At 45.0% G+C, this 12,381-nt stretch overlaps 2 protein-coding genes across 3 annotated transcripts in view; one reads left to right on the top strand and one right to left on the bottom strand.

The window, feature by feature from the left end:
* The window catches only part of RMC1 (regulator of MON1-CCZ1), a 29,769-nt gene extending 27,341 nt beyond the window's left edge, over positions 1 to 2,428 (top strand). For both annotated transcript variants that reach the window (XM_039463632.2, XM_074383679.1), the window contains 6 exons: positions 80 to 199; positions 515 to 592; positions 915 to 1,019; positions 1,117 to 1,185; positions 1,267 to 1,492; positions 2,211 to 2,428. In XM_039463632.2, the coding sequence (XP_039319566.2) occupies positions 80 to 199; positions 515 to 592; positions 915 to 1,019; positions 1,117 to 1,185; positions 1,267 to 1,492; positions 2,211 to 2,290 (678 nt within the window). In that variant the 3' untranslated portion in view covers positions 2,291 to 2,428. The remainder of the gene's footprint in view (positions 1 to 79; positions 200 to 514; positions 593 to 914; positions 1,020 to 1,116; positions 1,186 to 1,266; positions 1,493 to 2,210) is intronic.
* NPC1 (NPC intracellular cholesterol transporter 1) overlaps positions 2,092 to 12,381 on the bottom strand; it is a 57,055-nt gene continuing 46,765 nt past the window's right edge. Inside the window, exons 21-27 of the mRNA XM_074384230.1 lie at positions 12,208 to 12,323; positions 11,449 to 11,578; positions 9,605 to 9,805; positions 6,009 to 6,240; positions 4,963 to 5,076; positions 3,925 to 4,087; positions 2,092 to 2,899 (exon numbers count right to left, since the gene is read on the bottom strand). Coding sequence (XP_074240331.1) covers positions 2,817 to 2,899; positions 3,925 to 4,087; positions 4,963 to 5,076; positions 6,009 to 6,240; positions 9,605 to 9,805; positions 11,449 to 11,578; positions 12,208 to 12,323 — 1,039 coding nt within the window. The 3' untranslated portion in view covers positions 2,092 to 2,816. The remainder of the gene's footprint in view (positions 2,900 to 3,924; positions 4,088 to 4,962; positions 5,077 to 6,008; positions 6,241 to 9,604; positions 9,806 to 11,448; positions 11,579 to 12,207; positions 12,324 to 12,381) is intronic.

Below are 12,381 nucleotides of genomic sequence, written 5' to 3'. Positions count from 1 at the left end.
TCAGTCCTTGTGATTGAACTGTAAACAGCACCCTTCCTCTAAGATGCTGAAGATCACAGTTTGTGGTTTCTTCTTTCAGGCGGTGGAAGCAGGGCAGAGCCGAAGCAGCCCACTCCTCAAGAGGCCGGTGCGGACCCAGGCGGTGCTGGACCAGTCTGATGTGTACACCCATGTGCTGTCAGCCTTCGTGGAAAAGAAGGTGGGCTGCAGCTTTCCACCTGTTCTGGACTGAGAATGCTCAAAACAAGGAAGTTGAGGAACGAGGAGACTTCATGTGATTAGAATCACTGGTTTCCTTGGGTGAGGACCTAGAGCTGGTAGCTTGGCTTCTAATACTCAGGCCTAAAGCATAATCATTGATGGGGGTGGTTCTGGAGCGATTTGTGCAGCACCAGTGAAAGATTAGCACGGGGCCATTTTAATATGGAAACAAGGCGGGGGTTGGATAGACAGCTACATGCAGCCCCTTTTGCACCTCTTGGTATTTATTAAACCACATTTTTTTTCTCCCTAGGAGATGCCTCACAAATTTGTGATAGCTGTGCTGATGGAATACATTCGTTCTCTTAACCAGTTTCAGATTGCAGTACAGGTACCTTCAAATCAGCTGGTCCCAAGTTTAAGCAGCAGGAATTTAGAAAAAAAAGCACTATCACTATCTTAACTTAGAAGATGATTCTTATATGCTAAGACAGGCCTGCCTCCCTGACTCGGAATGTTGAGTGACTCTCCTGACATGAGTTGGAATGGGAAGTGTAATGTCCAGTCAGGGTCTTTATCTGCTTGACGAAACCACTTGTGGTAGTAACAGACTTTTACTGTGGGTTAGAGTAGCCACAGTCCTTGGGGAGCCTCTAGTCTGTTGTAGCAGAATGATTTGGAAATGTTCTTTTACTTTGTACTTTTTTCCTCAGCATTACCTACATGAACTTGTTATCAAAACACTTGTCCAGCACAACCTCTTTTATATGCTGCATCAGTTCCTGCAGTACCACGTCCTCAGTGACTCCAAACCTTTGGTATGCATTGCCAGATTTTTACTTCCATTGTGGTTAAAACCGGAAAATTTTAAACCTTTAACCCTCCAACTGAAGCGGGTCTGAAAATGTCTTTCAGGCTTGTCTGCTGTTATCCCTAGAGAGTTTCTATCCTCCTGCTCATCAGCTCTCTCTGGACATGCTGAAGGTAACTGGTGTCAGGTTCAGACTATGGACACTTGCTCTGTTTCTGTTTGCACTGACCTGGACTTCTCTCCCTTATTCTTAGCGACTTTCAACAGCAAATGATGAAATAGTGGAAGTTCTTCTTTCCAAACACCAAGTGTTAGCTGCCTTAAGGTTTATCCGGGGCATCGGTGGCCATGACAACATTTCTGCACGAAAATTTTTAGATGCTGCAAAGCAGACTGAAGACAACATGCTTTTCTATACAATATTCCGCTTTTTTGAACAGCGAAACCAGCGTTTGCGAGGGAGCCCCAATTTCACACCAGGTGAGAATACAGTAGCAATGGAAAGACTTCGGGTAACCAACTGTAGCCTCAAAGAGTAGCAGAGGGCACGGGGGTGGGTGAGGACTCCTGGGTTAGCTTTTTTGTAAACAGCACAATTTCCTAACAGCCCACCTAGCCCTCAGCCCATTAGTTGTAGTAGTGTGAGTTCAGTATGCTGACGGAATCTGAATTATGCTCTGGAACTCACCGAGGAGGCATATTTTGAGTCAAGACACATTGAGGACCCAGATCAGGCAAAGCCCATCTCTTACAGCAGATCTTGGAATATCTCTTGAAGCCAGGAATAACATGGCAAATGGTGGCTAAGGGTTTTAAAGGGCCTGGGGCTTATTAAGCTTCAGTTTTATGAAGGACACACTGGCTGATCATTCTCATCTCCAAATAGTTATAAACTCTAAGACATCATCATCTTCAGGATAGGGAAGGATCAGGACTCTTAATGAGACTATTTTAGGTCTCACCAACTTTTCCTAGCTTAAAGTAAGATGGCATTTAGTTACCCTAAGGACAGGTTAGAATCTCTTCCTTCAGCTTTTCTACGTCCCGCTCAAAGCAGACAGAAAGGGCAACCCAAAAGCTTAGGAAACCAATGTATTTTATTAAAGAAAAATAAGTTAAAACCCAGTAGACACACCTACTTTATTTTTCCCTTGTTTTGTGCCACATCTAACTGGCGATTAAATCTCTTCCTTTCTAGGGGAACACTGTGAAGAACATGTTGCTTTTTTCAAACAGATTTTTGGAGACCAAGCTCTAATGAGGCCTACAACATTGTGAAATCACTTGCTGGTTTTTTTTTTTTTTTTTTTACATATATATATATATATATAAAAATGTGTACAAAGTTAATTTATTGCATTAATAAAGCTCTTTAAACTATAAAATGTTATAATAAAGTATATCTACAACTTCAAATTTCACTAAAAATGTGGTCTAGAACTTGTGGGATGGCTTGCTCCTAAAAGGAGAGACAGTGCATTGATTGGCCTTTACAAAGTGTCAGTGAGCAGATCACATTCACAGCCATCTAGTGTCACCTCCTGCTTGCTAAAGAATGAGGTTTCTTTCCTGAAGAAGCGGGGAGAAGTTTAGTGTCCTGTGGTTGCCTCCAGATTTAGTAATACTGCTTCCCAAGTCAGCTGTGCATTCCTGAGTTCACAGGCGCTACGTTCAAAGCTGCTGCCAAATAGCCTGGTGGTTGGCGCCATCTGGTGTTCAACTTGGCCTCACGGATGCAGCGCCCGTCCAGTGGTAAACCGACCGACCCTTAGACACAGTTCAGTCAGCATGCCCTGTGAGAGGGCTAGAAGTTTAGAAGCCGTTCGCGCTCTGTGCCTTTGTATCGCTCTTCAGTGGCACAACTTTTGGCTTTATTTACTGATGGCCCTATGAGAGAAAAAAAATTGTTTTGATTTCTCCAGGAGAAAGGGAGGTAGTTGGCTGGGCATAGTGACTCATGTCTGTAATCCTAACACTGGGAGACTGAGGCAGGAGAATTGCTTGAGACCAGGCTGGTCAATAGGGTGAGTCCTCTCTCTCCGTCTCTCTCTTTTTTAGAGATGGGCTCTTTGCTTTCTTGCTCAGGGTGGAGTGCAGTGGTGTAAACACGACTCACTGCATCCTGAGCCCATTCTGGGCTCAAGCAAGCTTCCGGCATCAGCCTACCAAGTAGGTGGGACTGCAGATGCACACCACTCACCTGGCTAATTTTATTCTGTAGAGATGGAGGCCTTGCTATGTTGCCTAGCCTGGTCTCAAACGATTCTCCTGCCTCAGCCTCCCAAAGTGCAGTCTCTTTTTTTTTTAAGAAAAGGAGCTAGTATATTAGACTGTAATAGAACTAGTTTCTATCCCCTGGAGATGACAAAAAGCCCCTCATCTTCTTAATCTACTTCAATGCTTCAATTTAGTTAGAGCTATAAATCAAGCAAATCAGTACTGTTCTTTCAACCATGGGTCATTTTTGTGCAAGGTGAAGTGGCCATAGAAATAAAAGGATCGAGGATAGTCTGAGATGGATAGCAGAGGCAGCACTTTGCTAAGAACGGGACATCGATGAGGGACAGCATTGCTGGTGTGAGAGCCAAGTGCTGGATGGACTTCTTCATCTCAGCAGGGAGGAGCTGCCCCACCTGCTGACACTCAGATCCATTCAAGTGCCGACTGCAGGCCTCTGTGAAGCAGAGGCATCAGGCCTCCAGAAAAAACATCAGCAACTTACTAATGAAGTAGTCTGTACAACCATGAAGCCCCCGGATGGGTTTTTTCCTAGAAGAAATTTTTTTACTCTGTATCATTTATCAAATGACCATTAATATGAGTTCAAATACTTGAAAAGAATGCCTCAGGACAGAATTCCCTTTCAGTAATGTGCTACTCTTGTGCCCCCCTTTTAAGACAAGAACTCTTACCTATGTAACTGAGTAAGACAGGGAGAAATACTAATCCATGTGTGGCTCCCAGTAAGACCATAGCCAGGTACATCCTGAAGTAGAATATCTGGAAAATTTGAGATTTGGCAAAAGCCAACACCACAATCCCTCCAAATTTTGTAAGTGTGATTCCACTGAATACCTAAAAGAAGAGACACCTTGTTAGAAACCCAACCTGTAATGGAACACTTCCTTAAAAGGATTTCTCCTGGGTCCAAGTGATTCTCCTGCCCCAGCCTCCCACATAGCTGGGATTATAGGCACGTGCCACCACACCCGGCTAATTTTTGTGTTTTTAGTAGAGATGGGGTTTCACCATGTTGGCTCAGCTGGTCTCAAACTCCTGGCCTCAAGTGATCTTGAGGCCACCTTGGCCTCCCGAAGTGCTAGGATTACAGGCATGAGCCACCGTGCCCAGCTCTTATGGGGATTTCTTAATATTCAAGGTTCAAAGCAATGGGAAGGAACCCAGGTGGCATCATCTACTACCTAATACTGTTTTATTTGCTGCCTTGTATTCTGCATAGACACTGCATCGTGTCTCTAAATCGAGAATCTTTGTATTCTCAGGTGAAAAATATTTAAAAGTGTTCAAAACAAAGTTTTAGTTTTTACTCTTTACCAGGTATTTTCTACAGTGGTAAAGAGACAGGCTAAGCCAGGGTGTAGAGTTGAACCAAGATGGCTCTCTAGGCACCAGCCACACATCACACACCGGGTTCCGGGCCGAGGCTCCCCTGCTCGTATTCTGAACAGAAAAGACTGCCAGCTGTCTCACGTTTAACTTTTGTTATTTTCCTGCTTCAGCAAGCTGCCACCTAAAAAAGAGCGGCACCAACAGATACAGTTCCACAGAACATCCGTTCTGTCCACAGTGTGGCAGCTAATTCATGAACTGCCTGAAAGCTTGTAATCCTTAGAAGCTGCTTTCTAAGTACGGGATCCAGATTCTGCAGTCACTGAGCGGGACACTTGATGGTGTGACTCTGCCCACATGGGCTAGATCAGGGTACTCACGGAGCTGCCCATGTGGGCGAGTGCCTCTTCTGCGCGGTCCACACGGCTGCCCTTCGTGCTCACCGTGAACGCTCTGGTTATGTGGCTGCAAAACTCCACGGAGATGCCACAGCTCTGAAATAAAGCACCTCCTTTAGGATGGCTCTCTTCCTGTTGAAGACCCTAAGGAGCCACCCGGTTCCCAGGATGGGGGTTAATTACCAGAGCACCCTGGGTGCTAGAGGAGGCCAAGCATCCCACTGGACTTACAATACAAGGCCTCCGTCACACCAATCTATACCGTACCAGGAACTTTGGGGCCCTTGCTAAACAAAGCCAAAGGCCTGGTTTTCTGTGGCACATTTGCTTTGATCAGGAGAAACTGCTGGAACCCCTAAAGGTCTCTCCACCCACACCGAGCCGGCAAACTGTCACGACTTCTTTTCTTGGACCTCACTGCTCCCCTATCTGAAGCAGGTTCATATCCGAGAGTACAGATGCACTGTTCCATTTTCCATGAATACCTTCTTGAATGCTCTCGTCCCTAATGATTAAAAGCACCTGGCAACCTCACAGCGTGGGGGGGGAGGCAAACGGCACTGGGTCAGAGACGTCCTGGGGTGGGGTGCAATTTTCTAAGTAAAAAGTGAACATCCTGCTGTCTTTAGACTACGTGCTTGTGCAATCTCTTCAGAATAACAAATTACAGGCAGAATGCCCCAGAGCTAGGCCAGGAAATTACATTTCTGTGGTTAGAGGCAGGTATTCCATGGCATTCCAGCAGGTATACTAGAGTACAGCTGCAAAGAATGGGACAAGAGAAAAAAACTGAACTAAAGAGAAGTTCCCTGTAATGTGCCGCTGCTCCCAGATGTCCCAGTCCATGCTCGCTCCGCCTATGCCCTGTCCGACCTCCATCCAGCACTCATCCTGCCTCTCCGTGTGTGCCAAGAGCAAGCGCCAGACTTGGTATCTTACTCCATTTTAGGGTTTACGTGGAATCTAAGACAGCAATTCCCCTCGTGAAACAGGAGCTATGGACAAACTGAGAATGGATGAGGACTCACCATCACCAGGTTGACCAAGGACACAGCGTTCAGACTGATGCCCCAGAGCCACATAACTCCAAACATGTTGACCAAGATCATGGCGATGGTGGTGCACATGATGACAGCGGACCACAGCTCACAGCCCAGGAGGACCATGGTTACCAGAAATATGGCACCCAGGGACACACCGAGGTTGAAGACAGTGTCGTCAATGATGGTCAGGTACTGTTCGTAGAAGACATAAAACACACTGGAGAGGAGAGGGGAGGCCCCGTTAAAGCTCGCTCTCACTCCCAGAAATTGCGTGTTCATCCCATCACCACTGCCAAGCAGTCAGACTCCTTTGGGAAACAACCCTTGCAGAAAACCTTGCTGGCTGTCTACAAGACTCATCTAAAGCAACTCACTTGACTTATGATGGCCACTGATCACCCAGAGAAGGGCCCAGTAGTGATGCAAAATGCGTATTTTCGATAAAGTTTTTGTTTTAAGCCCAATCTATGCTATTTTTTAAAACTGTACTTTAGGTTCTGGGGTACATGTGCAGATCATGCAGGAATGTTGCATAGGTACACACTTGGCAATGTTGGGTTTGCTGCCTCCATCCCCCCATCACCTACATCTGGCATTTCTCCCCTTATTATCCCTCCCCGACCTCCCCACCCTCCCCTGCTGTCCCTCCCTTGGCCCCCCACCAATAGACCCCAGTGTGTGATGCTCCCCTCCTTGTGTCCATGTGTTCTCATCGTTCAACACCCGCCTATAAGTGAGAACATGTGGTGTCTAATTTGTTCTTGTGTCAGTTTGCTGAGAATTATGGTTTCCAGATTCATCCATGTCCCTACAAAGGACACAAACTCTTCATTTTTTATGGCTGCATAGTATTCCATGGTGTATATGTGCCACATTTTCCTTGTCCAGTCTATCATCCATGGGCATTTGGGTTGGTTCCAGGTCTCTGCTATTGTAAACAGTCCTGCTATAAACATACGTGTGCATGTGTCTTTAAAACAGAATGGTTTATAATCCTTTGGGTATATACCCAGTAATGGGATTGCTGGGTCAAATGGAATTTCTATTTCTAGGTCCTTGAGGAAGTGCCACACTGTCTTCCACAATGGTTGAACTAATTTACACTCCCACCAACAGTATAAAAGTTTTCCTATCTTCTCCACATCCTCTCCAGTATCTGTTGTCTCCACAGATTTTTTAATGATTGCCATTCTAATTGGCATGAGGTGGTATCTCAATGTGGTTTTGATTTGCATTTCTCTAATAATCAGTGATGATGAGCATTTTTTCATGTTTGTTGGCCTCATATATGTCTTCTTTTGAAAAGTGTCTGTTCATATCCTTCGCCCACTTTTGGATGGGTTTTTTTTTCTTGTAAATCTGTTTTAGTTCTTTGTAGATTGTGGACATTAGCCCTTCGTCAGATGAGTAGATTGCAAAAATTTTTTTCCATTCTGTTGGTTGCCAGTTCACTCTAATGATTGTTTCTTTGGCTGTGCAGAAACTCTGGGTTTAATCAGGTCCCATTTGTCTATTTTGGCTTTTGTTGCCAATGCTTTTGGTGTTTTAGTTATGAAGTCTTTGCCTATGCCTATGTCCTGTATGGTTTTGCCTAGGTAGGGTTTTTATGGTGTTAGGTCTTAAGTCTTTAATCCATCTGGAGTTAATTTTAGTGTAAGGTGTCAGGAAGGGGTCCAGTTTCAGCTTTCTGCCCATGGCTAGCCAGTTTTCCCAACACCATTTATTAAACAGGGAATCCTTTCTCCATTGCTTGTTTTCATCAGGTTTGTCAAAGATCAGATGGTTGCAGATGTGTGGCGTTGCCTCCAGGGCCTCTGTTCTGTTCCATTGGTCTATATCTTTGTTTTGATACCAGTACCATGCCGTTTTGATTACTGTAGCTTTGTAGTATAGTTTGAAATCAGGTAGTGTGATGCCTCTGGCTTTGTTCTTTTTGTTTAGGATTGTCCTGGCTATGAGGGATCTCTTTTGGTTCCACAGGAAGTTTAAGGTGGTTTTTTCCAGTTCTCTGAAGAAGGTCATTGGTAGCTTGATGGGGGTAGCATTGAATCTATAAATTATTTTCACAATACTGATTCTTCCTAACCATGAGCATGGAATGTTTATCCATCTATTTGTTCCTCCGTTATTTTCTTAAGCAGTGGTTTGTTGTTCTCCTTGAAGAGGTCCTTTATGTTCCTTGTTAGTCGTATTCCTAGGTATTTTATTCTCTTTGTAGCAATTGTGAATGGGAGTTTGCTCATGATTTGGCTCTCCGTTAGTCTGTTATTGGTGTATAGAAATGCCTGTGATTTTTGCACATTGATTTTGTATCCTGAGACACTGCTGAAGTTGCTTATCAGTTTAAGGAGATTTTTGGGCTGAGATGATAGGGTCTTGTGAAAATACAAACATGTCCTCTGCAAATAGAGACAATTTGACTTCCTCCTTTCCTATTTGAACACCCTTTATTTCTTTTTCTTGCCTAATTGCTCTGGCTAGAACTTCCAGTACTACATTGAATAGGAGTGGTGAGAGAGGGTATTCTTGTCTAGTGCCAGATTTCAAAGGGAATGCTTCCAGTTTTTGCCCATTCAGTATGATGTTGGCTGAATGTTTGTCATAAATAGCTTTTATTGTTTTGAGATATATTCCTTCGATATCTAGTTTATTGAGAGTTTTTAGCATAAAGGGCGACTGAATTTTACTGAAGGCCTTCTCTGCATCTATTGAGACAATCATGTGGTTTTTGTCTTTGGTTCTGTTTATGTGATGGATTACGTTTATATACCTGGGTATGTTGAAACCAGCCTTGCATCCCTGGAATGAAGCCTACTTGGATCATGATGGATAAGCTTTTCGATGTGCTGTTGCAATCAGATCTATGCTATTTTATAGACATTTATAGGAAGCATTCCACAGCATTTTGAAAAAAATAAATGAATCCTGATCTATCCTGAGACACTACCTCAGGCTCAGAGGCTCTGTGCAAGGCCTGAGGTAAAAAATGCTTTCATGTATTTTTTGGCAAAGCTAACCAGCTCTTCCTAGGAATTAGGTAGGACACCAGCTCTGAGAACTTCTTCCAAACAAATCCAGGCCTTCTTGCTTTAAGCAAGATCATGGGCAGGCAGGAAAAACAGATCACTTGTGTCTCCTTTCCAAATTCAGTATTTTATACATAATGCTTTTCTTGTTGGGGGAAAAAAAACCTAACAATATAAAAAGTCTACATGCAGGCATCATCCCAAATAACCAGCAGCTGGGGATTGTGGTCCATTGCTGGCCAAGAATATGGGCCTAGCTCCGCTCTGAGCCACCTGTTCTCCAAGTGCCCCCTGCCTTGAGCCATTTCCCGGTGTGCAGTAGTGCAGAGATCAAGTGCTGTGTCTCTAGCCCTCAGGCCTCCATAGAGGCTTTAGATTCTGAATCCCCTTGCCCAGCACCCACTTCCTTTGATATATTCTCCTGTGCTCGGAATGGAGCAGTAGCCAGAACTCAACCTGAAAATCAGTATTTTGCCAAGGGAACCCTTCCCCAGAGGCCCTGGCCAGTGTAGGCCCTATCCTGGGCAAACCCCACTGAAAAAGTGTAGGATTTACCTGTAGGGAAACACCCTGTAAGCACTGCCGTTAATGCCCATGGTTTCAGTGATGTTACTGGCTATAAGTCGTGCTTTCTTCAGAGCGTCAATAAAGTCAGCAGAGGTCTGCAGCACAGTGTGGTAGGTCATGAAGTATGTGGCTCCGACCCCAGTGCCGTTGCTGAGGATGTTAACTGCAGAACTATAGGCAGCATGTCCCCTGAGGAAAGAATCATGGGTGTCAGAGAGTCCAGGCCTTGTAAAATATCAGCAGAATCTGAGCACTCAAGGCTAAGCAAAACCACCTGATCCTGGGCTGAGGTCAGACCCAGCTGCACATTTCAGGGATGAAGAAGGCCCCCAGGATAAGGGAACAAAAAGGTTTAGCTTGTTCTCTCCCAGACTGACTTTTTTTTTTTTTTTTTTTTTGATACAGATAAAAAGCCCCTCATTTTATCGGTCGCCCAGGCTGGAACACAATGGCATGACCTTGATTCATTGCAACCTCCACCTCCCGGGTTCAAGCAATTCTCCCTGCCTCAGCCTCCAGAGTATTACAGATGCCTGCCACCACGCCTAACTAACTTTTAATTTTTTTAGTAGAGACAGGGTTTTGCCATGTTGGCCAAGGTGGTTGTCTTCAACTCCTGACCTCAGGTGATCCACATGCCTCGGCTTCCCAAAGTGCTGGGATTACAGGTGTGAGCCACCATGCCCAGCCAGAATGGCTTTTCTTGATTGTTCTAGGTTCTCTGGTATATAGCTGCTGTTTCTCTACCTGGTTTCATGTGTAATCAGATGTACAGAGTTTACTCAGTCCTGTTATGTAACAGGAGGCAGGAAAGGGCAAGGGCCCAGGGAACAATCTCGGCCCTGCCACTTACTGGTCATGTAACCCTTGGCAAAATGACCTCCTCTGAGTCCCGGTCTCCTCTTCTGTAAATGGGTATACCACCACCTACTCATAGGCTGTGTGATGATAAATGGAATAATGTCAGGGAGTGCCTGGCATGACGCTGGCACCCTGGAGGCTCCCCAGGAACAGTGGCTATGGCCTTCAGAAAAACTGAATCTACCTCAACTTACTTTACGTAGGCCAAAGCATCCGGTCAGTGAGTAAATCAAGCTGCAAGATTTATTTCTACTTTACCTTTAGGGGTAGTCATCCCATGATACCCAGGTCTCAAGGCACATACATGATATAAATGATTCACTGATATGACTCTTCAGACGTGTTCTTACGAAAAACGTTACCTAACATACATGGGGATACTCATTCTCTGCCTCCAAAAGCTTCCAAATCAACCCCAGAGACTTCCGGTCATGGTCACTATTTTTGGGCCATATATCTGGCTTCCATGGGTAACTGGCTGCCTGGCTGGATGGGGGAGTGAGACAGCCCATAACCCCATATATGGATGGGCTGCAAGGAGCATGATGGGGCTAAAAGAATCGAAATCTTAACATGGGATAACATTACCAAAACAAAGATGCCTCCGCAGCTGCCAACAGCACCACTGAACAGACCGAGTTCCTTCAGGCCTGGATTACAGCAGGCCATCCTGTCCCTCAGCCCTGCTTGGAATGTGCACAGAAATCTGCGTTCATTCTCATGCCCACGGGGCCAGGACACACAGAGAGCATGAGAAGTGAATGGCCGTGCTAAAACAGAATCAGCTGAGCACTATGAGGCATTTTCTTAAAAAGGTGTTTTCAGTTTCCCTACTTCCACCAAAGAACCAGGACAGGGTCGGGCAGAGAAGAGGACATTCCATACAACTGTTTTAGCCTGGTCCTCTCCTAGTTTTCTATTGCAAATTAAAGTCGAAGTGGATGCTTGTCTGCAATGGCAGCAGCACTTACCCTTTGCCACACTTGGGGTTAGGATTATCCGAAAGGAACATGGGCAGGAATCTCATGAAGTCTCTACCCTGAGGCCTCTGTTTGCCCTCTGCAGTCAGAGGCCTGCAGCGGATGCAGGCAGGGTCGACCACTAGCGGAGACACGCAGGGAGAAGCCGACTGTTAGAGAATGGGTCTCCAGATTTTTGGTGAAACATTTAAAAATACTGACAGCGAGGGAAAATCTTTCCCCTTATCTAAAAGCTTCAGCCACATGTTACTTTCACAGTCTAATGAATCTGAAATACCATTTTCATCTTAGGCATAGTATGCAACATTTTCTGCCTTGAAGTAGATGTCCTCCTTCAAGGACAGCCTTGACTGGTATTATCAGAGCCTAGGGCTTCCATGTTTTTATTAATTCCAGGGGAACCTCAATGCTCCTACAAAACCATAGGGCAAAGTGATTAAAAAAAAAAAAGCTCTCCTCTGAGAAACAATCACTGGAGCCAGGACAGGATGAGAAACCTTATCTGCCAATCACACACCCAAGAAGTGGACCTTGTTCAGCCTGCAGCCCCGAGGGTGGCTGTCTGAGACAGGAACAACATGACGATTTCACAATGAATGACTGAGGAAAGGAATAATGACACAGGGAGGGAGACCCAGCTTTGATGTACAAATAGGTATAAACTGAGGCACGATGCAAATGATTTATAAATGACAATTTGAGAACTTTTCAGAAAAAAGGGGAAAGATTTGGTAAAGGAGATGAAGGTACCTGAAGCATTGCAGAACTGGTCAGTGATATTGTCCACTCGACAGCAAGATGACTGCGGCTTTACCCAGTCAAAATAATCATCAATCCAGGACGAGGGGGCGAAGCCTATTCGGGTACTAGAGAGGAGAGAAAGGGTTACTGACCTCCTCCACAGGAAGGAAGTCTTTAGTTTCA

This window comes from Saimiri boliviensis, chromosome 13, assembly GCF_048565385.1.
Source record: "Saimiri boliviensis isolate mSaiBol1 chromosome 13, mSaiBol1.pri, whole genome shotgun sequence".
Classification (NCBI taxonomy): domain Eukaryota; kingdom Metazoa; phylum Chordata; class Mammalia; order Primates; family Cebidae; genus Saimiri; species Saimiri boliviensis.
The sequence above is the reverse complement of the archived record's forward strand: the minus strand, read 5'-3'. Positions and strand labels throughout refer to the sequence as shown.